Here is a 24340-nt window from a genome sequence, read left to right as displayed (position 1 = left end):
GTATAAGGAGGAGAAATGCTGGATTTGGATACAGAGACCTGTATTTTAATTTTGCCTCAATCATTTACTACCCATGTCACCCTTTCTGGATCTCTGTTTTTCTCTTTTATAAAATAAATTATTCTAGATGACCATTAGGGCCTTCTAGCCCTAAATCGAACAACACATTACCTAAGTCACTTCACCTATAATTTTAGTTTCTTTCTCTAAAAATGAGAGCGTTGTACTCAGTGGTTTCTGAGACCCCTTCCAGCTCCAACTCTAAGCTCCTCTTATCTTAACTTATTCCCCTAACTTGGGCCCTAGTTTCCTTATTTATAAAATAAGATGATTGGACCATAGCCTTTTAGCTCTAGACCCATGATCTTAATCGTTTATGGTCCTTCGAAATTACAGTTTGCCAGTAGATGCTAAAATATGTTACCTTTAGATGATTTGACATTTCCATGAAATTGATGATCTCATTTCATCTCCCTCCCTTGGTTCTGATCGTACCCCATGCACATTGGTGCCGATCAGATCCCCTCCACACCCTCTTATCTATGTCCATGTTAATCCATTTCCTTCCATAAACCTTCCATCTATACAATTTGCTACAGACCTTCCTGTAGGTTTATTGATGTTCAGCAGCATACTAACTGTCCATGTTTAAAAATCAAAAAAGAAAAAAAAGAAAAGAAAAAAAGATACAGATCCACACCAAAAATCCCATTGCCAAAAATGCTACAGCAGCAAAACATTCATTATGAAAATATTTCACTGGCATCTACTAAAACTACCCTGTTTCTCTCATTACACGGAAAATTATTACTAGGAGTAATTTATACGATGAATGGTTTTTCCAGCTCTGTCCATACAATGGACTTTTTAAATGTTCTCATGACCAATTGGAAGGCATGACAACCTGCTAAGGAAGATTATAAGGGCACTTAAGTTAGTCATGGTAAAAAAAAAAAAAAAAAAATCTCATCTCAGGACGTTGCTAACAAAGGAAACAAAACCTGGGAACACATTTCTATGAGAGAGAAAAATTGAAATGGGGTAAACCTCCTCTCATTCCCTGTGGGAAATAATCTGGCAAAATGCTTTAAAAAAACAACAGCTTATTACCCTTGTTCTCAAAAATTACTGAATCTGTCACCCTTGTATTTGAAGACATAGCTTACAGTTAATCCAAAGAAAGAATGTTTCTTTTGAATTGTTTTTAGGTGTTTTGGAAATGATTTTGTCAAAGTCGTTACAGCCGAATTCCCATAAAAGGCTAACTCTCTGGTGTTTTCTGTTAAGGGAGCTGGCCTTGATTTGAGACAGAGCTTTCATTTTGATCTGGTTAGCAGAAAGTGCCCTTTCGTCCCCCTTCGCCCCTCCCATATTCCTTAAGTCAGCATTTATGAATTTATGAAACACCTACAGCGTGCCAGGAATTGTGTTAAGCATCTTCAAATATCGACCAGCACCAATAGTATCCCTTATGTGTCTTGAATTCAAGTAAAAAGCCATTCCTTACAACCACCCGATCCCCTTAAGGTGGGCTTCCTTCCTCTTTGTTATTTAAAAGCCAAAGGAGGCAAGTTCAAATACCAGATCTGCTACTTTTTCCCTACGTGACCCTGGGGAAGCTGTTCACCTCCCTGACCTAAGTTCCCCTATCTATAATATGACAGTGTTGGACCTAGAGGACTCTGAGGGTTTTTCCAAATCCAATTCTGTCATCCTGGGACAGTTATTATTATGTAATGACCTCATGAACCAGCTACTCCATTATTTTTCTGACTTCTGGAACAAGTCATTTCACCTTCCCAGGTCTCGACTTCTTCCTCTGAAAAATGAGGGAGCTGGACATGTTGGTATCTTAGGTCCCTCCCCTGCCTGGTACTTGGCTCTTTAGAATATAATCCCATCATTATTGACCTCCATGGTCACTTCCAGCACTAGCTAGATTTTGAAACCAAATCTAGAATTCTGTTAGCTCTAAGTTCATCAATGCTCATGTTTCCTCCAAAGGTGAAGGTCACTCTTCATCCAAGGCTCGCTGTCCATGAGCTTCCATCGATTTGTCAAGGCAGGAGAAAAACCCAAGAAAAACAGGACAAATTAATGGAATGCTCCAAATCTGATGTTCTGAAAGTACCACAAGATAGTAACAATCCATACTATAATCATTTAATATCATGGAAGCCATGACAACCTACCAAGGAAGAATATAAGGGCGTTGTCAACCTGTGGAGACCTATGGATCCTTTCTCAGAATAATATTTTTAAAGACATAAAATAAAATACAGAATTACAAAATGATATTTAAACGAAGTTATGAAAATATATATTTAAAAAACTTCACAAACCCCACTTCTAAATTGTATTAATGTCTTTGAATGAAAGGAACATGAAACCCTTGAAAATGGCAAAATCGTGAGGTCACTGTGAAGAGCAGAAGAAAGATGAAGCCATTTCAATATGGCGCTTGGACAACTGCAGTGTTCCTAGCACTTAGTGGGATGTACATGCAGATGGCAGGGGTTTTCTTGTCCGGAAGCTACTTTTTTATATATCATAAAGATATTTTAAGCACTGTGTGGACCCTAAAAAGGTAGCTTGTTTAAAATGGGTTTTTTAGTCTTCCCCCAGAACCCTTGAATTCCTGATTTAAAAAAAAAAAAAAAAAAAAAAAAAAAAAAAAAGGTTTTATCCAGATTATAGCATTACACAAATATTTCGTGACTTTCAGAAATGCACCAGGGTGAAAAGCTGGGTTGTAAAATGAACAGCTTTGCTGTTCTTTCGACTTCATTTCATTCTCCCCTGTGCTCTAAAGGCCAAGGGTGACGGATCTGCTGCTTTCAAGCACTCGGGTAAAATTCAGATGGCGCTCTTTGCCCGTGCATCCTAATTTCCTAATTTTCGTTCAGTGATGGAAGGTGGGGGGGAAGGGGGAGGAAACCAAGCTGTCCCTAACAAAATGTACTTTTACCTACCAGTCATTTGAAAAATGATCTCCCCTCCCCTTACCCCTTCTTTGTTATTTTCTAAATGGCTCTCACTAGCCCCAAAGCCTCGCTAGCTAAAAACGTGTGCCCATTTCTTTGTTAATCAGCTGCTTGGGCTCTGAGAATGTGTGTTCTGGTGTTGTTTGTGTGCATTCTGGTGCTGCTTCCTGAACGCATGTGTCCCTTCCCTTCACAGCCTACTCGACACCCAGCACCTCCCCCGCAAACCGATTCGTCAGTGTTGGACCCCGGGATCCAAGCTTTGTAAATATCCCTCAACAGACACAGGTGGGCCGATCTTGTCTTTTCTGTATCTGATCTCTGGACACACCGGTTACATTGTTGCATTTTATTTAGCTGGTTACACTGTTGCACCTTATATAGCCGATTATGTTGCATCTTATTTAGCCAGCTACACTGTTACATCTTACATAGCTGGTTACACTGTTGCACCTTATATAGCCCATTATGTTGCATCTTAGTTAGCCAGTTACACTGTTGCATCTTACATAGCTGGTTACACTGTTGCATCTTACACAGGCAATTACATTGTTGCATCTTACACACATTTCATCTCCTCCAGTCCTGCTTCCTTAATTCACTATGTATCCTTAAAACTCATGAGGGAAAAAACCGTGGCCTGTAACATTCAGTGACCATAACAGGAGAGCTGCTCTATGAGAGTAATTTTAGGAGATGGTTTTGAAACCTTCCAGGGAGCAGGAAGAGACAGGAACTCTTGTTCAGAATCTCTTGCCTTGAATCTTCCCAAAAAAGTTGAGCTAGAAAGTCAGCCGGGCTTGAGCAAAAGCACATAAACATTTTGCCACTGTTATCACTTTATTTGCCTCTGGGAACTGGGAAACCAGTGGCTCTTTCTGTATTTTTCATAATGGAATCAGGAGCCCAGGCTGACCTTTTTATTGTTGTTTGCTCCTTTGGGGGTGGGGGGAAGAAAACTTTTTATGAGCCCTGTTGAATTCTTGAGATTGGTCCAAAAAAATTGTTGTTGGCAGTTTTGTTGGTGACTGATTCAAGCCAGATGTAAGGTGTGCTAAGTAGGAGGAGAGGCGGGGGGCTGGAGGGGTTAAGCATTTGGGGTCAAAAAGGTAAACTGAGTCAAGGGATTTGGAAATTTGCAAAAACTGCTCTCTGTCGTGGGGAAGTTTCTGTGTTCAGGATGGGAAGCTGAGCATCCATCCTCTCATGTGCAGTGGGCGTGAGGCACGCCTTTCCCACACGTGCTCGCTACCCAAACACCAGCACTGTGTCGAGATGGTCTGTGCTTCTTGTGCCTTCCCAGCGCATGCCGACGTCAGCTCCAGATGCTTCCTCTATTACTTACTATTAATCTCTGCGTGTAAGAAGTGTCGAGGTGCCCAGAAGCAGGATGGATTTGCCTCCCCCGGCTGGTTGCTCCATGTGTAAAAGGCTCTATTTTATGGCTATGTCAACAGTACAGGTTACAGGACATTGTATTGGAGACCTTCCCTGCATTAAGCAGGGTCACAGAAAGTACACCAGCAGTACAGGCAGCTGGGTGGGAGTGGGGGGGAGGGAAAGGTAAGAGGGGAGGGGGAAGAGGAGAGAGGATTAACTCTTCCACTCCCAACATCTTCTTTCATCGGTGGGAATGCATTTGACATCCAGCCCCTGGAAGAGAAGCCTCCCTCTTCGGTGCCTCCCAGAAAGCTGGCCAAGTTCAGTGAGGATTTTGCGATGCCCGAGTCTTCCCTCTGATTTGAAAAATGACTTTAAATTCCCCAGCAGCCAGCAGAATAGAGAAAACAGGCGGTTGGGAGATGTCATTAATGTCTTCGGCTCTTGAGGCTCTCTGTTAGGAGTTCAAGAAAACCGAACCCAGAGAGACAACAACTCTCCTGAATTTTTTGGTTTGATTTGTTCAATTTCTTGGAAAGGCTTTTTCTCAGGTAGATTTGTGCACCCGTTACTTCGTTCCCCTCTGCCCCCCAAATTGTAGTTTGCAAGTTATATTGAACTATCGCTTTGCTTTTTTACAGATAATAATCCACAGTGTTGAACTGTGACCCTGACAAGAGGTCAGATCAAGATTGTAGTTTGATTTAGGGAGCTGAGTTCAAATCCAAATGAGTCTGTTCGTTACCCTTGTTCTTTTTTTGTGAGGCAGTTGGGGTTAAGTGACTGGCCCAGTATCACACAGCTAGGAAATGTTATGTGTCTAAGGCTGGATTTGAACTCAAGTCCTTCTGACTTCAGGGCTGGTACCATCTAGCTGCTCCAGTTAGTATTGTTCTGATGTGGGGTAATGAGCTTTCTTTCTCTGGGCCTGTTTCCTCACTTGTATCATCAAGGAGCCACATTAGATGACTTTTAAAGTCCCATCTAGCTCTATATTTATAATCCTTTTATCCTGTGATATACCCCACTCCATACCTCCACCCTGGTCCTCAGTTTCCTCATCTGTAAAGTGAGGGAATAGAATTAAGTGACCTGTGCGAGCCCTTCCTGATCTAAATCTATAATCCTTTAACTTTACTTCTGTGTACAGGATAATAACAATAGCATTTGTGTAACACTTTATAAATAGTATAAACTTTATATAACTCTTTGCAAATATTGCATGTAATCCTCACAACCGACTAGAGTTGGGCTATATAACCTGAGAATGAAGTACTATTATTATCCCCATTTTATGGATGAGGAAACTGAGGTAGTCAGGGGGAAGTGCTGGAGTCACACAGCTAGTGAGTGTCTGAGGCTAGATTTGAGCTCAGCCCTTCTTTTCTCCACACTGAACCCCATCACACACACACTACATCCCTCCAGCTGCCCAACAAAGTTTTCATCTTAAAAGGGATAAAAAAATAAGGTATCTAGGTACATTTATATACATATATATATACATACATATATATATATATATGTATATATTGCAGTCACAACATTTGGAGTCAACCAGTTAGTGAGCATTTATTATTGAAAGAAATCTCAGGGGCCAGTTAGTACCCTGTACCTGAGAGGAATCCCCTCTGCAGGCTTCCTAACAAGTGGTCTTCCTCCTTTTTCTTCAAGCCTCCATTGAGGAGGAGCCCGTTCCACTTTGGGACAAATCCAGTTATGGGGACACTCTTCCTGACATCCACCTACACTTTCCTCCTTCCAACTTCCTCCCATTGTTCCTGATTCCATTGGTCAGGGCCAGGCAGGACAGGTTGAATCTTTCTGGCATGCAATAGTCCTTCAGATATTTAAAGACAGTCACCCTCTTTCCCACCCACCCTTCTCCCCAACCCAACCCATCCTTCTCTAAAGTCTGATATCATATAGACCAGGGGTTCTCAAACTACAGCCGGCGGACCAGATGTGGCCACTAAGGACGTTTATATGGCCCATCGGGTTCTGGCAAATGGGCTGAGGGGAGGAGACAGACGGTGAGCTTTTGTTTTTACTATAGTCCGGCCCTCCCACAGTCTGAGGGACAGGGAACTGGCCTCCTATTTTAAAAGTTTGAGGACCACTGATACAGACCATACATCCGGCCATCCGGGAGTGAATATATATTAATTTCTGATATCTGACATTACCTTAGCGGTTTCTTTTTCAAACTAATGGTAGCCCCTCTGGTTTTCTGTCTTGAAGAAAACTTCCATTGTTGTATTATCCACCACTGGTGCTCGTGGATATATCTTTATATTGGCCATAAAAATTCATCATAAAGCAAAATTATTTCAGCATCTCTGATATTGGAAGTAAATTGATAAACTGCCTTATGGTAGAAAATGCTCCTTGGGGATTTTCAGTTAGGATGAGCTTCCTTAGCTAACTTAAATGGCCTGGAAGAGTCTCTTCCAGTTCTTAAACTGTGATCCCGTGAGTCCTCTCGCACTCCTAACGAACGTTCTAATGAATGATGTCTGTAACAGACAACAATGGGAGCCTGCCCCAAACACACCCGAAAGCCAGTGATTATTTTTTTCATAATTTACTTGAATCCCTGAAAGGTGAGCAATGAGCAGAGTTATTGATTTAGAGAAGAATATTAATATTTCCTCACCAGGGTAATAATAGCAATCCCAGCTAATTCTTCCAAGGTAGACCCAGAGACCTGACCTAAGAGTGGGCTTTCGAGTAGAAAGCTTCCCCTGCAGAACCAATGAAGACAAAGTCTGTGAGATGACAAATGAGGCAGACCGCCCCTCCTGGCCACCCTCTCCCCAACCCCTGCTCCCCGGCCCCAGCATCCCGGTGTCTGAAATGCGATTTAAAACTGAATTACCATTTGGGTGATTACAAGTCATTTGGCTTGGCAAGGATCTGATTTGTTGACAAAGAAGGCACAGCTGCTGTAACCTTTGCTTACTAAATGATTTCACTGCCTGACTTGCAAGCAATATGATTTACTTCCTTCCACCTTGGGTAACTTACAAAAGTGCATGTGGCAAACACAGCCCATCTTCCCGGAGCCAAGGGGATGGTGAGAGGTTTAGAGAACCCGATGAAATGTTCTTAGCCTCCATTGTTCATAGCAAAGTCTGAATGGCCACTTTGGGGGGCATTCCGTTGGGGCTCCAAGATCATTAGATGACTCCTTCCCACCTTGAAATTCACTAGAGGTCTTTAAGCAAAGACTGGGTGGCCCCTTGTCAGGGATGGCGAGCAGAGATTGGATGAGGTTGGATTCAATGGCTACTGAGCTCCCTTCCAACTTTGAGCTAGGGAAACGAGGAAATTTGGGGATGGAAAGCAAAGAAGTCAGATCTTCCAGAGATTTACCTGGATTTCAAAATACTAGAGCCACTCAAACAGTAAACACTTAGCATCTGCCTCCCACGATCAGAATGCTGTGATCAATACTGCTTCCACAAGACAGCCCCTGCTCTCCTGGGACTTCACTTCTATACATGGGACAAGATGTGGATGCGTGTGACTAGGAAGCAGCAGGATGCTGTGGAAAGCTTAAATCCAAGAAGCTTAAATCCGAATCTAAACTTCTTCCTACTTGGGTGATTGATACCCCACTGGATTTCAGTTTCCTTAATTGTAAATTGACGCTATTAGTCTAGAGAGGACTTGAAATTCCCTTACATCTCTTAAATTTGGGGTCTTATTATCCTATGTTATAGCTAGAGTCAATCGGCAAGAGTTTATTAAACGCCATGTGTTAATAAACTCTTGCTGATTGACTCTAGCTATAACATAGGATATATATATAAATGCATATATATATATACATATATATACACACATGCACGCACACACGCGCGTGCACACATGTGCGCGCACACACACACACACACACACACACAGCCTTTTGCAAGGCATTGGGAGTATAAAGATAAAATGAGAAATCCTGCCCTCAGGAACCTTACAGGTTGCCAGGTGGTGACAACATACACTTGTAGAAATATATACCAAACAGATGCCCAGGAGTTGGGGGGAAGGGCCTAGCAACTGAAGGCCCCAAGAACACACAGTATTATTACAGAGGAAAATGTCTCCCCTGTGTCATGGAGCAGCAGCCATCCTGGATCTGAGCACAGTTAGCTGGGAGGGCATATCAAAATCCATTTTCACATCCCTGATGAAGTTTAAGATTTTATACTGTCTGAATGCCTTTTCCTCCTCCTTTTAAAAAAGTCTTTTGCTAGAAACTACATCAAATGGTGGTACCCACAAGTAGCCATTTTTAGTAACTAGTGGTCGTTAATATGAAGTCATTTTCATGCATATGTGGATCAGCTCTTCCATTCCTCCTTCCCTTTTTCATTCCTGCCTGTCAAACTATAACTTAGGGAATGGGATGAGCCAACTCATTACATCAGAGAAATGGGATCAGAGAATGAAAAGCAAGTGCAGGTGGATGGTGTCAGTTGCCCCTCCCCTGCCTCCCTTCTGGAAATCTCCTCCCACTCTATCTTCCTCGTTTGACCTTGCATTTCAATTAGCTGAAATGATCCTCCCGGCACTTCGCCTTTGACCTGAGCCTCCTGGATGGAGGAGTTCAGGGCTCTGAAAGTCCCTGAGGAATAAGCATAGAAATTCATTGCAGCATCTGGGAAGAGCCAGAAGCCAGGCCCAGCCTCCTTGGAGAGAGAGAAGCAGCATCTTCTGTCACTCCAGCAGCACCACAATTGCACTTTGGTGGAGAGCAAGGCAAGAGAAATTTAGCCCCAACCCACCTTTTTTTTTTTTTTTGAGAATATGCAAATATCTTTGCCACTGTGTATTTCTTTGGCTGGTTGGCCAATAAGTAGCAGATCCCTGTTTTCTCTGTTAAGAATCTACTGCAAAACTAGATCATTGTACATAGTATCAGCAAAATTATAATCATGATCAACCACGAAAGACGGATCAGTTATAATGATCCAAGGCAGATCCCATGATGAAAAATGCTCAGATTAACTCAGATTAAAGAATCATTTTTTCATTTATTTAAAAAAAAAAAAAAGTTCTACTGCCAGTGGAAGTTTTAGTGGGGATGATGGTTTAGGTGGTTTAGAGTACTGCCTTTGCTGCCCTGAAAATTTAGATGATCCATTGTATCTCAGATGCTGAGAGTCTTGTGAATTCAGCCTCCTGGAAGGCAGGGCAGTGGAAAGAGGCTTGTTTGGGAGTCAGAGAAACTAGACTGCCCCACTTATTACTGGGTGATCTTGGGCAAGTCACCCTGCTGAGTTGCCTTATTTATAAAATGAGAAAAGTGGAATACAGCTTCTTGGAAATACCCCATTTCTGAGGGTCAGTGTTGAAAAATTACCTATGCATATGTTTTGTAAATAAAAAGCTTTAATAAAATAAAAAATACATGAGGGAAAAAAAAGAAGTACCCCATTTCTGGGTCCAGTTATCCTCTGTGATCACTGCTGCTTTCATAAGGATGCTTTAGGATGCCCTGCCATTTTGGGGGAGAGGGTGGAATCTTTTGTACTTTGCCACATGGCGAAGCCACCTGAACCTAAGCTGAGGTGATGACCATCCAGCTACCGTGCTAATAAATATCCTAGAAAAGGAGAAAGACAAAGATCAAACCTTTGGGTTTATCTTTCCATCACCACCCCCTGCAGGCAGTGAAGAGTAGTCAAGAGAACAGTGCACTTGTAGTCGAGATGATCTGAGTTCAAATCCTACTTGAGATAGTTGTGGCCATAGGCAAATCATTTTTCTAATCCTCACTTTCCTGGTATTTAAATAACAATAAATTTATTTATTTTAATTTAATTTTAATTTAAATAGCAATAGCTACAGCACAGACCTCACAGGGTTATTGTGAGAAAAAAATAAAATAATGTAAACTTTAAAGCTATAAATAAGTGGGAGCCAGGGTTAGTAATGTGACTGTGCCAGGTCTTTTTCTAGCTCAGGTGAGTCCTGATCTTGGAAGGAAGTTCCTGAGCAGACCTGACTCCCAGTGTCCTTTGAGGGAAGAGACAAAATGGTTCCCTGTGCCTTCCTGATTACATGGGAGAGAGTAGGATTGCAGGATGGCCATTTTACAGATGAGAAAACTGAGGCTCTGCGATCTGGAGCTGAAAAGGACCTTAGCATCATCCACGGCCCTCTCCCTTTTACAGATGAGGTGACTGACATCCGAAGAGGTTAAGGGATTTTAAATCAAATTCTGAATTTTAATAGTAAATGTCCAGGCCCTGAGGAATGATCTGTCCCACAACCTACAGCCTGAGAATAAATCTTTGGGCTTATTCCTTCCTCCCCATCCTCTGCTCCATGTTGTGGATGACAGACAACTAGTGACTCCCAGGAAGATCATTTCCTCTTCTCATTCCAGGTCTTCCACATTCTCTCCAATGAAGGCAGAAAGGGATTTGACGGGCTCGGGCAGCGCCCACACTGACTAGTTATTTGCTAGAGCTTTTGCAGGCTCTCAGATACACCCCCTCCAACAAGTTTTTTTCTCAATAAAGACAATCTTTTGTTTATTTCCAAATGGAACTTGCCAGCATGGTTTAGATTTCCCCAGCCAGGAGCATTAGGGACAAAGATATAGCTCCTTAGGGGAGAGTAGGGGAGCTCTCCCTCATCCCTTTCTGTCATAGCAGCTGATGGATGACCCAAAAACTTCCCTTCAGCTCCACCCTCTGGTCTTCTTGGCCCTCAGAGCCGGATTCCATCTTGTTTACGGCAAGGTCCCACCAGCTGCACATGATACAAATGGACTGAGTAATGCTTGCAAGCAGAAAAAGTTGCAAAGAATCCCAGACTCTCAGAACTGGAAGGGACCTCCGGGACCATCTCATTCAGCTTGTACCTGATCAAGTAACCCTTCCACCGCAACAGATGGTCCTCCAGCCCCAACTTGAACCTCCAGGAAAGAGAAACTCATTAGCTCCTTAAAGGCCCATTATGTTGTGGGAAGGCTCTAATTCCTTTTTTAAAATTAATTTTATTTTTGCCCACATAACAATAATGTATTTTTTTCTCCCTTCCACCTCCTCCCATTGAAAAATAACAGATGTGTATAGTCAAGTAGAACAGACCAATGTGTGCCCCATTCTGCGTCTCCAATCCATCACCAGGGACACGGCTTTCCTTTTTAGAAAGCTTTTATTATCATCATTTTGGTCCCAAATCTGCCTCTCTGCACTTGCTCATTGTGTCTGATTCCACCATCCGGCCAAACAGACCACGTAGAATTCAGTTTAATTTTATAAATAATCACAAAACAGCTTCTCTAGACCTCCAGCACAATGCCTGGCCCTTAATAGAGGCTTACTTGATTGATTCCGAGGTTTTTGGTATACACACACAAAAAGAGAAAGAAAGAACCGAAGTTGGTCTCAAGGAGCTTTTATTCTATTGGAAGAAACAAAGAAATATAAGCTCTTTTGAAGAGAAAAGGAGCACTCATTATTGGGATAATCATGGAAGACTTCCTGTAGGAGGTGATAGGAGCTAAGCCTTGAAGGAAGCTAAGGATTCTAGGAAAGGGAAGGGAAGAAGGAATTCAGGCTTCTGCCAAGACACAGACAGGAGAGGGAAGATCAAGTTAGGGACAAACAGATAAGCTAGTTTGACTGGCTCTCAGAAGATAGGAAGCGGGGAAGACTCATGAACTGGAGCTAGGTTATACAGAGCTTAATGGAACAGACTAAAAAAGATATTTCAGGGAGTCCCTGAAAACTACCAAGCAGGGTGGTCATAGAACACACAGTCTCAGATCAGTTCTTTAGGAATATGAATTTGAGAAAGAAAAATAAGAAATATTAATATGACCTTCAAATACTTAACAATGGATACTGTGTCCCCTTCAAATCGTGTCTTCTCCAGGCTAAATAAACCTCCCCATTTCTTTCCATGGATTGTCCAGTCTTTTTACCATCTTGGACCACAAGACGTAGAGTAGTTTGCCCTACCTGTGTGCACTTCAACCAGGTGACTTGTTAGGCCTGTAGGTGAAGCAGTTAAATCCATTAAAACCATAAGCATAACTCCTTTAAAACAGTGGAGAAGGGCAGAAAAAGAGATAGCGTGATATTAGACTGAATATTAGACTGGATCGTGTCCAAAATGAGGAAAATGATACTTTGGACCCTGTCACAAACAAATCCAGACCAAGTAGTGCGTTCTGTTGTGGGCTGGACATCTTAAGAAGGACCCTGATAAATAGGGACCCTTCTCCTTTGTTGTGTCATGGAGTCTTGTGTCAATCTGGTTCAGTCCATCACTTCTTGGGATAATGTTTATCCCAGGAATTGAAGCAAATGCTAACTTATAGCAAGAGGCTAAAAAACAAACAAACAAACAAAAAAACAAAACCTTTTAACAAAAGCTTTAACAAAAACAAAATCTTTGAAGTCTTCAGCCCCCAAGTTAGAAGGGAATCTAAGGGAAGGGAAGCAAGATGGCGGGCAAAAAACTCATGCCGTATAAGAATCAGTTGGAGGAAACAGAGATGTTCCATCTGTTTTGGGACTGAGAAGGATGCAGAAACAATCTTCTAAGCTAGGAGAAAGGGTTATACTCTTTATGCTTTGGCTCTAAAAGCCAGAAATAGGGACAAGAGCGAGAGGCGGATTAAGACTTAAAGTAAGGAAAAACCTCTTGATGATTGGGAACAGGAGGTGGAGAAGGAGGAGCATCCCAACCTGCGATTTTACCAAAATGATGACCATCCAGTGTGGACATTCCCTGTAGTGGTGTGTTTCACTTGTAACTCGCATCTCTGGGAGAGTCCTGGGGACACTGGGAGAGAGAACACACACCCTTTGCGGACCTCAGTGAGCAGTCCATTCCTAGCCTAGGATTCCGAGATCTCGGGTGATGAGAAGGAGCAAATCTCTGGGCATTTTTCTAGTAAACAGAAGCCGCAGAAGACAGCCTCCGAGGTCGGGTCGGGTTGTTTTTGTTGTCTGACAGCAGAGAAAGCCTGTGAAACAGTACTCTCTGGCCCCTACTGACTTCATCACCCAGCCGGCAATGTCTCCCATGCTCTTGGAACCAGATGTTTCCTCTGAAAAAAGAGCAGAGTCTCCATTTGCCTCGCTCAGATAAACAGAGCTTCCGAGGGCAGGCAGAGAGACAGACTGCAGGGTGTCCGGGGCTAACACTGATGCTGGACGAGTGTGCGGAGGAAGGGCTTTACCTGAGGGAAAGCCCTGCTGGTGAAAATGGCCAGATGGAGGGGGTTATAATTCCTTCCACAAAATCACTGAATCACCCAAAAAATGGTTTTACCATCCCAAGGCATCTAGTCAGTGTTCGTTCTTTGCCAGACTTATTCTAACGCCCTTGAGGAAAGAGCTGAAAATGAGCAGGAGAGCTTTTTGCATCCCTGGCACTGGCTGTCCAACCATTCTCCTCCCAGTGACTTCAGATGTGAAAGCTTAAATAACTTTCTCAGGCTCACACAGGTAGCAAGTGAAAAGCTGAGATTTGAACTCGCATCGTAGTTCTAGGGACAGAGATGATGTCAGAAGCCCCCCTTCATTTTGCATATGGGGAAACTGAGGCCCTAGGGAGGTCACACAGAGAACAATGGTGTCACGCTGCCTCCCAAGGGAGACTCAGCATCTTCTTAGACAACTCGTTACACTCAGGTCAGTTTGTTGGGGACTTTTTCCTTTTATTGAGCTATAATCATGATGCAATGGAAGTCACAGGACCTCAGTCCAAATTCACCTTCCCAGCATGCAGGCTCCCCCTAAGCACTGCCTTGTAGTCTCTGAATGACCTAGGGAAGCCACTTTTTCCACTGCCTCGGTATCCTCATCTGTAAATGAGGAAGTCAAACGAGGTCTGATAGGAAATACTATACAAACCACAATGGGTAAACTGAGGCAAGGTAGCTTTCTTAGTTGAATCAATTCCAAATGTCCTCATTGCACATCCTTATTGAATATACTTCTCTTGCTAGGGTCTAGCTAATCTCTGTTATTAAAAAAAATCAATGAGATAATGTACATAAATAAGAAAAACTGCATAAAAACCTTAAAATAATATATAAATATTAAATAAATTATAATAATGTATAATAATAAATTATTACATATAATAGAATTAATTTAAATAAATATAATACAACTTAAATAAATATATAAACAGATGGATTATTTAAAATATAAACAAATAAGTAAATAAAAGCAAACCTTAAAACAAGGTATAAATATCAGCTATTCCTCTAATTATACTGGTGTTTGGAGCCACTTATCGCTATGAATTTTATTTTTGTTGCATTTGGCCCATTATTCTAGTCCAAGTACCGATCCCTGATGAAGTTTTGAATCCCTTCTCAGAATGATATTTTAAAACACTTGAAATTAAATACACAGGATTACAAAGGAATATGATTACACTAAAAAAACAAAAAACAAAACAAAACAAAACAAAACAAAACAAAACAAAACAAAACAAACAAACAAACAAAAAACAAACAAACAAACAAAAAAAAGTCATCCAGTATTTGTAAAACAAGTTCATGGGTCCCTGGAAACTTAAAAAACCCTAACTTAAGTAAGTCAGGCCCCTCACAATGGCCTATTAAGATGTCCATAGAGCCTGAGTGTGGTAAGCAGCATATGGGATCCATCCACATAAATGGTTTTGTTTGACTGCCCAAGATTTCTAAGTCATAGATTCTCCAGGGTCATCTAAAATAGTCACCAAATCTGAGTCATGCTGATCATAGAATTGACCTCCTGAGCTAACCATCCATGTACATCTCTGTGATCTGAGTGAAAGTGTCTTGTTATCTCTAGGTCACAAAATAGTGATTTGTAAATGTCAGAGGGAGCAGGTACCTCCACGTCCACCTCCAACTTTAACGGAAATCCCAACTCTACAATAGACCTGCAAGTAGTCATTCAGATTTGATTTGCAGGCCTTCAGTGAGAGGGAATCCACTCCGCCACCACTGAGGATGCCCACCATGCTTTGGGACAGCTGTAATCATTAGGAAGATGTCTCTGCATAAACACAGAATGGGCTCCTTAAATGTTTGTTAAATGGATCTTTTCCGAAATATGTCTGTTGTGTTAAGTGACAGATATTATCAACTCATCAATCCACATATTGAGGATTGCAAAAGCAGCCTGGTCTATTGGACAGAGTGTTGGACTTGAAATCGGGAAAACCTGGGTTCCATCTTATATTTATATAACATTTATATTTCATATAATATATTTATGTGATAGATAAATTGTAGCCATTGTTAGTGGTAGCTCTTATTTTCTTATCCAAGGAAGAGCTGTTTGGGATGTTCCCATGAATTCCCATCCACTTAATGTCATTCCCCAGCATTCCGTTCCCTGAAATACCCACATGACAGTTTTCCCTGCAGCAGTAGAATTCTCCATTTCAGAGCAGAAATAATTGAGCGCTTTAAGTGGTTCTTCAGTTTCAAAAATCTTTGCACGTTAACTGATGGATAACCTGCCGGCAAATCAGCTGTAGCATCCCTGTGTCATGACAGAGGATGGCGGCTTAGGGACAGCTGTCCCGGCCTTGACACCCTCCCAGATGTCTTAGTGGCCGGTCACCAGTCTGGGATTGTCACCCATTTACCTTAGCTGTGTCTTGTGTGCAGGTAGTGAGGGGGCTCCATAGAGCAGAGAGCACTCATTTTCCTGAGTTCAAATCCAGCCTCAGACACTTACTAGCTGTATGACCCTGACCTAGTCATTTAATCTCTATTGCCAAATGAGAATAATAATAGCATCTGCTTCCCAGGGTTCTTCCTAGCTGTGATTCTATAAATGACTTAATTGTTCTATAAGTATGACTTAAAAGTAGCCAGGAAGGCAAGATGGCATCTGGGGCTACTTCTCCTCCAGAGGAGCCACATGATGGAGGAAGGAGGTAACTCCCGGGTCTGGGCTTGATCATCATGCTATCCTTAAGGGGAAAACAGAGAAGATGTCTCCTGTAAGATGGGACTCGAGGTTAGCCAGGGGGTTATGAAAGCGAGGTGCGGGAGGTCAAGCCCCAGCGTGGCAGACCTGTGGTCCCCACTCATGCCATAGAAGGCGTCATAGAGTTGCACAGATTTCTCTGGGCCGCGTCCCCTCCTGGAACCCGGCACCACCAGGAGTAGCCGTCCTCATCCCGACCGCGTTCCATCGTTCACAGTTAGGTTTGTAGCCGTTCCGGCTTTGTCCCCCCAGATTCCCCTAAGTTGTGCCATTAATTCTCTCATTAAGCAGGCGGCTGATATTTATTTATTAAGAGCTTACTTAACATACTCTCCGCGAGGGCGTCCAGCGGCAGTAGTTTCTGGTTATTGGGGGAACGGAGAAAGAAATGTGGGTAGAGAGTCTCTGGGTAGCTTATAATTTAGTATTAAAAAAGCTATTAAACTTCCTCCCGGATGTGGGAAGCGGGGGGGCGAGCGGGTGCAAAACCCAGTTATGAACCTGGGAGCGCGGTTTCTGAATGTTTACTTTGTCAGATACACAGCTGACATAATCAGCTCTAATGGGGTGGTGATCCTCATTGAATTGTAGATTGCCGGGAGTGACTGAAATACTGCAGGGACTTAAGTGAGCCGCGTGTACATACATTGTGACAGAGCCTGCATCTGTTTTACCCGAGTGGAAAGTTCTCTCTGCCCCCCCTTGGGCTCCCACACCGGGGGAACCTCCCTGCTGGGTCGTGCTCGGGAGTGCAGCAGGGCCTCAGTTTCCCGGCTCTGACTGTGAATTCCCTTTTCCTTCTCTCCTGACATACCTGCACACACACGTATGCATGCCCATGGACACTCTCTCCATCACAGATAATGGGCTATTGGATTCGCCGGCCTCGCTTCTGCACCAGGGCCCCCAGTCGATTTATCGACTCCTCTGGAGTCGTTAGGACAATCGTCGCTACAAGGAGAGAATAAAAAAGTGAGCTCTTGGAGGAGCAAGGAAGGGAGGAGGGCGCATTGTTCTTCCCCTCCTTTTGGGGGGCTTGTGTTTCCATAGCAAAGTCAATCAGCTCCCTGCCTCCCCCTTACTTATTCCCTGTGGCAGCCATGGGCCTTCTAAGACCTGGCTCTCCCTGGGCCTGGAATGAATTGGGTGTCCACGCTCTCGGCTGTGCCCACTTTTGTAGGAGCGCCCTGAAGGGCTCTGGAAAGCCGTCTTTTTTCCAGAGGAGGGCTAACACAGTGTCCCCAACAGAATGTGAAAGAAGGTATCAGGCAAAAAACATTTATTAAGCACCCACGGTGTCCCCAAGCACAGGCAGTTCAAACAGGGAGCTACAGTCTAAGAGAAGAGACCACACTCAGACAGTATAAACAGTCTGCTGCAGTCAGGATAAATTGGAAGCAGTCATCAGAAGGAAGGCACCCACTTGGGGGAGAGTCCTGCCGCTTTGTACCTGCCTTCTGGCTTCCAGCCACCTGCCCAGTCATTCCAGCCTGATCCCCTTCACACACACCGTCTTCCAGGCAAATGATTGTTCCTCCATCGTTCCCCATCTCCCACCTCCACACCTTTGCCCAAGTCTGGAAAGCACCCCCACTTTTTAAAACTCCTAGCTTCTTCCTTTAGGCCCAGCCTGCATGGGGCCTTTGTCTTAACCTTCTAATTATAATCTCCCTCGGGACCCCTCCACACAGGATCCACACGTCAGCTGCCAAATAGGGGAGTTCCCCAACACGATGGGGCTGAAGCTTTCGTGCTCCCTTTCTAGCCCTATGATTCCCTTTCTGTACTTTTCCTTCTCTCCGCATGCGCCACCTGCACAGACACCCCTCCGTCCATCTCTCCTCCCCATTCCAGCCATCCCTCTTACTCCTATGGCCTCTTACAACCTCCTTGCTTTCAGCTGACAAAGAAGGGACTGGATTCAGTGATGTTTAAGGCCCTTCCACCTTCTGCCCACAAAACTAATACCATCTTTTGTGGCATTAATGGTGCATTATTGGTGGCCAGGAAAAAGGGAGCTGTGGTCCCGTTGTGCCCTCCCCTGACAGGTAGACTCATCTAGAATCTTGGGCTCTTGTCTTTGTTTTGTAGGGAGCTTGGGGGGGCGCGGGAGCATTTTTGGAGGGAGGGGAATTAGTACGGTGTCAGGACGTGAAACCATTAAGTGGAGGAAGCAGGAGGAAGCACAAGAGGAAACCAGCCAGCTGGGGGCAAATTTCTGAAGGATCATCATGTGGAAGAGAGAGGAAACTGGTTTGGGATGCGCACGGGGGACAGAACTCAGGACAATGAGAGATTTCAGCTCAAAAAAAAAAAAAAAACAATTTCCTAAGAATTCTAGAATTCTCGCCAGTTTGTCTAGAATGTATAGAGTGTGCAAAAGACAATGTTATTATGAAGTGAGAGAGGAGAGGACAAAAGTAGATGCAGTCAAAAGTGATGGGATGCCTTGGGAATGACACAGTCAGTGCTATCCTAATATCAGCCTGCTACCAATTGGGAAGAATGGGATGGAGAGGGAAGAGACCAGAGAAGAAAGACATTCATTAGGAAGTTAGTGAAATAATCCAGGTAAAAGGTGATAAGAGCCTGAATGAGAGTTAAAGCAGTGAGAGTGAAAAGAAGTGGAGAAACCCAAAGGATGTTGTGGAAATAAATTTTAAAAGACATGGCAACTTATGGGAAATGGGGGGTGAAGCGCAATGGATGAAGCAGTGTTCTTGGACTCAGAAAGAAATGGGTTGTCTAGGTGACTCAAGAAAGTTACTTACCATCTCTGTGCCTCAGTTTCCTCATTTGTAAAATGGGTATTCATCTGAGTTGTGCTTCTAAATCATTGCTGTTTTGATTCCATGATTAAAAGATGTCCCCTTGGTAACTGGAAGGATGGTGGTGATCTCGACAAAACATTTCAAGAACTTTTTGCAAAACATAATCTCAGAATTTGGCAAGATCATCTATCATAAGTCATATACACATTTTCATCCGCAGGTTTATTCCTGCTTTAGGGGGATCTTACTAGAAGGAAGGTGCAGATTTAGGTGCTTTAGACTTGCATCTAGGGTGAGATTTTCTAAAAGAGCATACGCCGGCTCTTGTGTGGCGGAGGGAGCAGACGGTGGCTAGGTGAGATTTTTAGTAAGTTGCATATTTGAAAGACATTTCATTAAAGTTCATCTTTCATACCCTGTATCTCTAGTCCCTCTCATAAATCCTATGTGAATGGACAAAAGTGAACCAGGTGTCATATATGACCTGGATACGAAAGGTCAATCTTCGGATTTATGGCTTTTGCTGTGAGAAGAACATAAAGATTTCTGCCAACTGGAGTCTCTCCATACTTTAATGATTCTCGCTAAAGATTATAAAAATCGAGAGATTGGGACCTCACTGCTTAGTGAAGGTCAGAAATTAAATGAAATGGGCTAAGTGTCATCCCCATGGGGCAGAAGTTAACGTCTCAAAGCCCATGCTCACCCTGGGCAGTCAGCAAGCGAATGGACTGTGGGCATTAACCTGGCTAAGGATGATCTGAGAGCCATGGTGGAGTTTAATGACATTATCAAATTAATTAACTGTAGTACTCTACTACTCCGCCCTTCTGCTACCTCATCTTGAAAGGATAATGGCAAATGACCATCAACTAATCATTTCTTTTTTTGGAACTGAGCAAAAGTTAGAATGAAAGATCAATGGGGGATCCTGTGGGAGAAGGTATATAATAGATTTCGAGGCTATCCAGTCTATCATGATTTTGAGGAAACTGAGGCTCATTTAAATTGACTTTTCCAAGGTCAAACAATTAGAAAGTAGCAGAGATAGAATTTGAATCCAGGACTTCTAGAGAGCTAGCAAAGCTAGAGATTTTCCATTTCCCCATTCATGCCATGTTCTTCACCTTTTGTGTGTCATGGACTTCACCACCCTACATCCCCGTGTCTACTTAGATAGACTTCTCAGAGCGGTGTTTTTAAAATCCATAAATTAAAATGAAAGGATTGAAAGTTAGTAAGAATAACAATTTGATTGTTTTCCCATCTTAGGTCATAGACACATGGACCTCTCTGTAGGTTAAGAATCAAGAATAATTGGCTCAGTCTTAGAGAACTCCTGAAATCATTTGCTGCCATCCCATAGTCGTAAATTCAGAAGCCATCTATCATAGATATTGCTGGAAGGGATCTTGGAACCCGTCAAATTCAAATCTTCATTTAAACGACAAGGAAATTCAAGCTTAGAGAAGTCGAAGTAATTTGCCCAGATTCATTGTTGATGTTCTGTCACGTGGGAAGGAGACCTCGTGGTCTAGTTGTCCGTGGGATTTTTTCTTGGCCAGTTCTCCACAGTGATCTGCCATTTCCTTCCTCACTTGTAGGCAGGGGTTAAGTGACTTTCCTGGGGTCACACAGCTAATAAGTGTCTGAGGTCAGATTTGAACTTGAGCACCAAAGATCCAGTGTTCTACTCACTTCACCACCTAGCTGCCCTCAGTTCACACGACTATTAAGCATGCAAAGTAGGATTTTAACCCCGGATCTTCCTAATCACATCATTGTTATGAACAATAGCTTACATTTATATATTAATTATTATATTATATATATATATATGTATATACATATATATATATTTATATATGGAGGCTTATAGTTGTGCTCTGAGAAATCACTAACTTTCACTATCCAAAGATCCTTTTCAAGAATGAAAAATTATTAACAATTTATGGGAGTAATTCTCCAAAAGCAAACTTCTTTCTATAACACCACACCGTCAGCAGGACTCTGACTCAGTCAATATTTAATAAGCACCTACTTTGTACTAGGCTTAGCCCCTAAGCCACACCTGTGCAACGTCACCAACAAGGGGTCATCCAGGCTCCCCTTGAAGACCTCCATTGACCTCCCCCTTCTGGAGCAGCCCTTTTCACTTTGGGGTGGTTCAGATAATTGGGAACCCAGACCTAAATCTGCTCTAGCTGTCTCCTGCCCCTTGCTGGTGGTTCTGCTCTCTGGAGCCAGGCAGAATAAACCATCCTTCCTTCCAGCTCTTCATATATCTATGTCTCTAACTCCTCATTTCTCCAGCCTAAACATCCCCAGTTCTTTCACCCAGTCTTCCCATCACAGGAATTCAAAGGCCTTTGCTGTCTCGATCAATCTCCCCCAGATGTTTCCTAGCGTCGGACTTTGTGCTTCTGTGAGGGCCCCCTGAGACCTCCAGTGAGATCACAGGCCCACCGAAGTCTCGCAGTGTGGGTGGATGCCCATGTCTGTGTGAATCTTGGGCTAATGGTTCTCTGATCTCCTTGTTGCACAGAACACCCAGCTTCTCTCCTTCACAGCGGAGACAGAGGTTAAAATTCCCATCTACCTTTGCGGGCGAATTCTTTAAAGTGCAATGAGCAGGGAGGACCTTAGATTTAAAGTTCAACATTTACATTTGTAATTTCAGCTGATTTCTTAGCCGCCATTAATTAAATTGAAATTGTTTAATTAGAATTGAACTAAAATTGATCATTAGAACTAATTCAATTTGATGGTCTTTGTGTGCCTTTCTATACAAATATTATGAAATACAGGGACGAGGAGGAAACAAGAAAGGACATGTCTCAATTTCCAGTGTGGGAGAGGCAATATGGCAGAGGGGATAGGGCTGAGAATCAGAAGGATCCACATTCAGCTCTCATCCGGGTCACTTACTAGCTATGGAACTCCAACCTTCCCGTGTCTCAATTTCCTCACATACAAAAAGAGAATTGTACTGACTGGTCCCTAAGGACCTTTCCAGCTCTCAATCGCTAATTCTGCCATACCATTTCCATGAAAGGCAGTGGGATGTATTAGAGGGAGGAGGGCCAGCCTTGGAGTGAGGAAGACCCGGATGTACTCTCCCCTTAGATGCATACTGACTGTGTGACCCTGGCTAAATCACGTCATTTCTCAGTGCTTCAAAGTGCCTTTCTAATCAACAAAGGAGTGGACAATTCCTCCTGGGAATTTCATAGAATATGGCATTTCCCACATTCAAGAATTACAGTTTTTATACACACACACACACACACACACACACACACACACACACACACACACCCCAAAATAAAATACCTTTATATATCTGACAACTTTTTTCTCCGATCTCTAGTTATTGTTTTATTTGCTCTTTGGACATCATCATCATCATGAGCATTTGCACAATGCTTTAAGGTTTGCAAATCAAAAATTATAAATATTTTCTCTTTATTCTAACAACCTTACCGGGAAGGCTATTGTCCCAGTTTTCAGATTGGACAAAGTTTAAGTTGAACCAGATCTTCCTGATCTCAGGCTGTGGTCATCCTCTTCCCTCTTAGCTGGTGTTTTCACCAAGGCTCATTAGACTGTCTTTCCCACTGGATCTCAGTGTTTCAGGCTCATTGTGACTGTCTTTCCCACTGTCTCAGTGTTTCAGGCTCATTGTGACTGTCTTTCCCATTGGATCTCAGTGTTTCAGGCTCATTGTGACTGTCTTTCCCACTGGATCTCAGTGTTTCAGGCTCATTGTGACTGTCTTTCCCACTGGATCTCAGTGTTTCAGGCTCATTGTGACTGTCTTTCTCATTGGATCTCAGTGTTTCAGGCTCATTGTGACTGTCTTTCCCATTGGATCTCAGTGTTTCAGGCTCATTGTGACTGTCTTTCCCACTGGATCTCAGTGTTTCAGGCTCATTGTGACTGTCTTTCCCATTGGTTCTCAGTGTTTCAGTCAGAACTTAATACCTGCTTGTTGCTGCTTGACTGATGGATCGGCGATCTCATTAATGGGGAAGCCTCCCCTCTGGCGCAGATGGCCGCTTACCCGTGCCTCGTCTTCCCTTGATGTTCTTGGGCTCATTTTCCCCTAGCTCCTCCACGTCTGGTTTTTCAGATACAGTTTAGACTGGGAGGCCGGAGGAGTCTCTTCCAACTTCTAATTTCCATAGTTCTCCAGTTGCCGGAGGCTTTCTTCTAGCTATGGAACTAATCTAGATTGTGTGAACTTGCAGTGTATGTTTGGATAACTGTTTTTCCATATACTTTTTTCCTTTGCAATCCCATGTATTTTATTTTATGCACTGAATAATGTGCTTGTGAGGAGGGCGCCTTAGGCTTCTGCAGACCACTACTGGGCTCCAGGAATCCCTGCTTCGCATCTACTCCATTTCCTGGACACCAATGCAGCGTGGGGCCAACCGCCCATTATCCCATCCTCTCCTGAGTATGTTGCCAGCCTGCCCCCCCGGGCAGACTTCATATACAGAGGTCATCCCTGGAAATGGGCTGCAGCCTCCTTGCAGAATACTTCCTCCTCTCAGAGACATGAGGGAGGCTCTCGGAGCCCCTGGCCTACTTGGACTTGTCCTTCCCCACCTCAGATGTCTTCCCAGAAGGCCAGTCACTCAGCTCTTCCTTCCCCTGGGTCTTGCATCACGGTGGCCTTTGCAGAGCCAGAACTGCTGAATGGGCCTCCTCCTGGAATGCACTCATGTTGCTGGGCCCCCGGGTCACTGCTGGCTAGTCTCACATTGTGCTCTGGCTCTCCCCCTCCCCCGCCCTTCCTCCTTTCTTAGCCTAGAAATAACTGTCCAGTGCAGAGACCAGACATGGGAGCCTCAGCATGGGAGAACTGGGAATTCCAGCCACTCTCGGACTCCAGGGAGGCAGAAGAGACAAGCCTGGATTGGCTCCAGAGAAAGAGCTTGTCGTGTGTGTGACACATCTTTATGGGTGGCAGTCACAGAATCAGCAAGTTCTTGAGTAGGGGGATGGATGGGGCTCTGCTGGGCGGAAGATCTGCATTCAGATCCCACCCATTAGATCATTCTACCTGTAAGGACCTCCAGCTCATTATCAGTGAGATGGAGAGCTTAGACTGAATGGCTCTGACATCATTTCCGGGTTTAAGTCTGTGACCAGGAGAAAAGACCTCAGAGAGCCTCCGTCCCAAGCTGCGGTTGTGCAGACACCCCTGCCGTTGCTTGGACTCGGCCCCAAA

The 24340-nt window shown here is 43.5% G+C and overlaps 1 protein-coding gene across 4 annotated transcripts in view; it reads left to right on the top strand.

Moving 5' to 3' along the window:
• NFIA (nuclear factor I A) overlaps window positions 1-24340 on the top strand; it is a 672686-nt gene that overhangs the window by 621133 nt on the left and 27213 nt on the right. For 3 of the 4 annotated variants that reach the window (XM_074265783.1, XM_074265782.1, XM_074265785.1), the window contains exon 10: window positions 3181-3272. The exons of the other annotated variant lie outside the window; for it this stretch is intronic. In XM_074265783.1, coding sequence (XP_074121884.1) covers window positions 3181-3272 — 92 coding nt within the window. The remainder of the gene's footprint in view (window positions 1-3180; window positions 3273-24340) is intronic. 4 annotated transcript variants of the gene reach the window in all.

The sequence above is a fragment of the Sminthopsis crassicaudata genome, chromosome 4 (genome assembly GCF_048593235.1).
Source record: "Sminthopsis crassicaudata isolate SCR6 chromosome 4, ASM4859323v1, whole genome shotgun sequence".
In the NCBI taxonomy this organism is placed as follows: Eukaryota; Metazoa; Chordata; class Mammalia; order Dasyuromorphia; family Dasyuridae; genus Sminthopsis; species Sminthopsis crassicaudata.
This window is presented reverse-complemented; position numbering and strand designations above follow the sequence as displayed.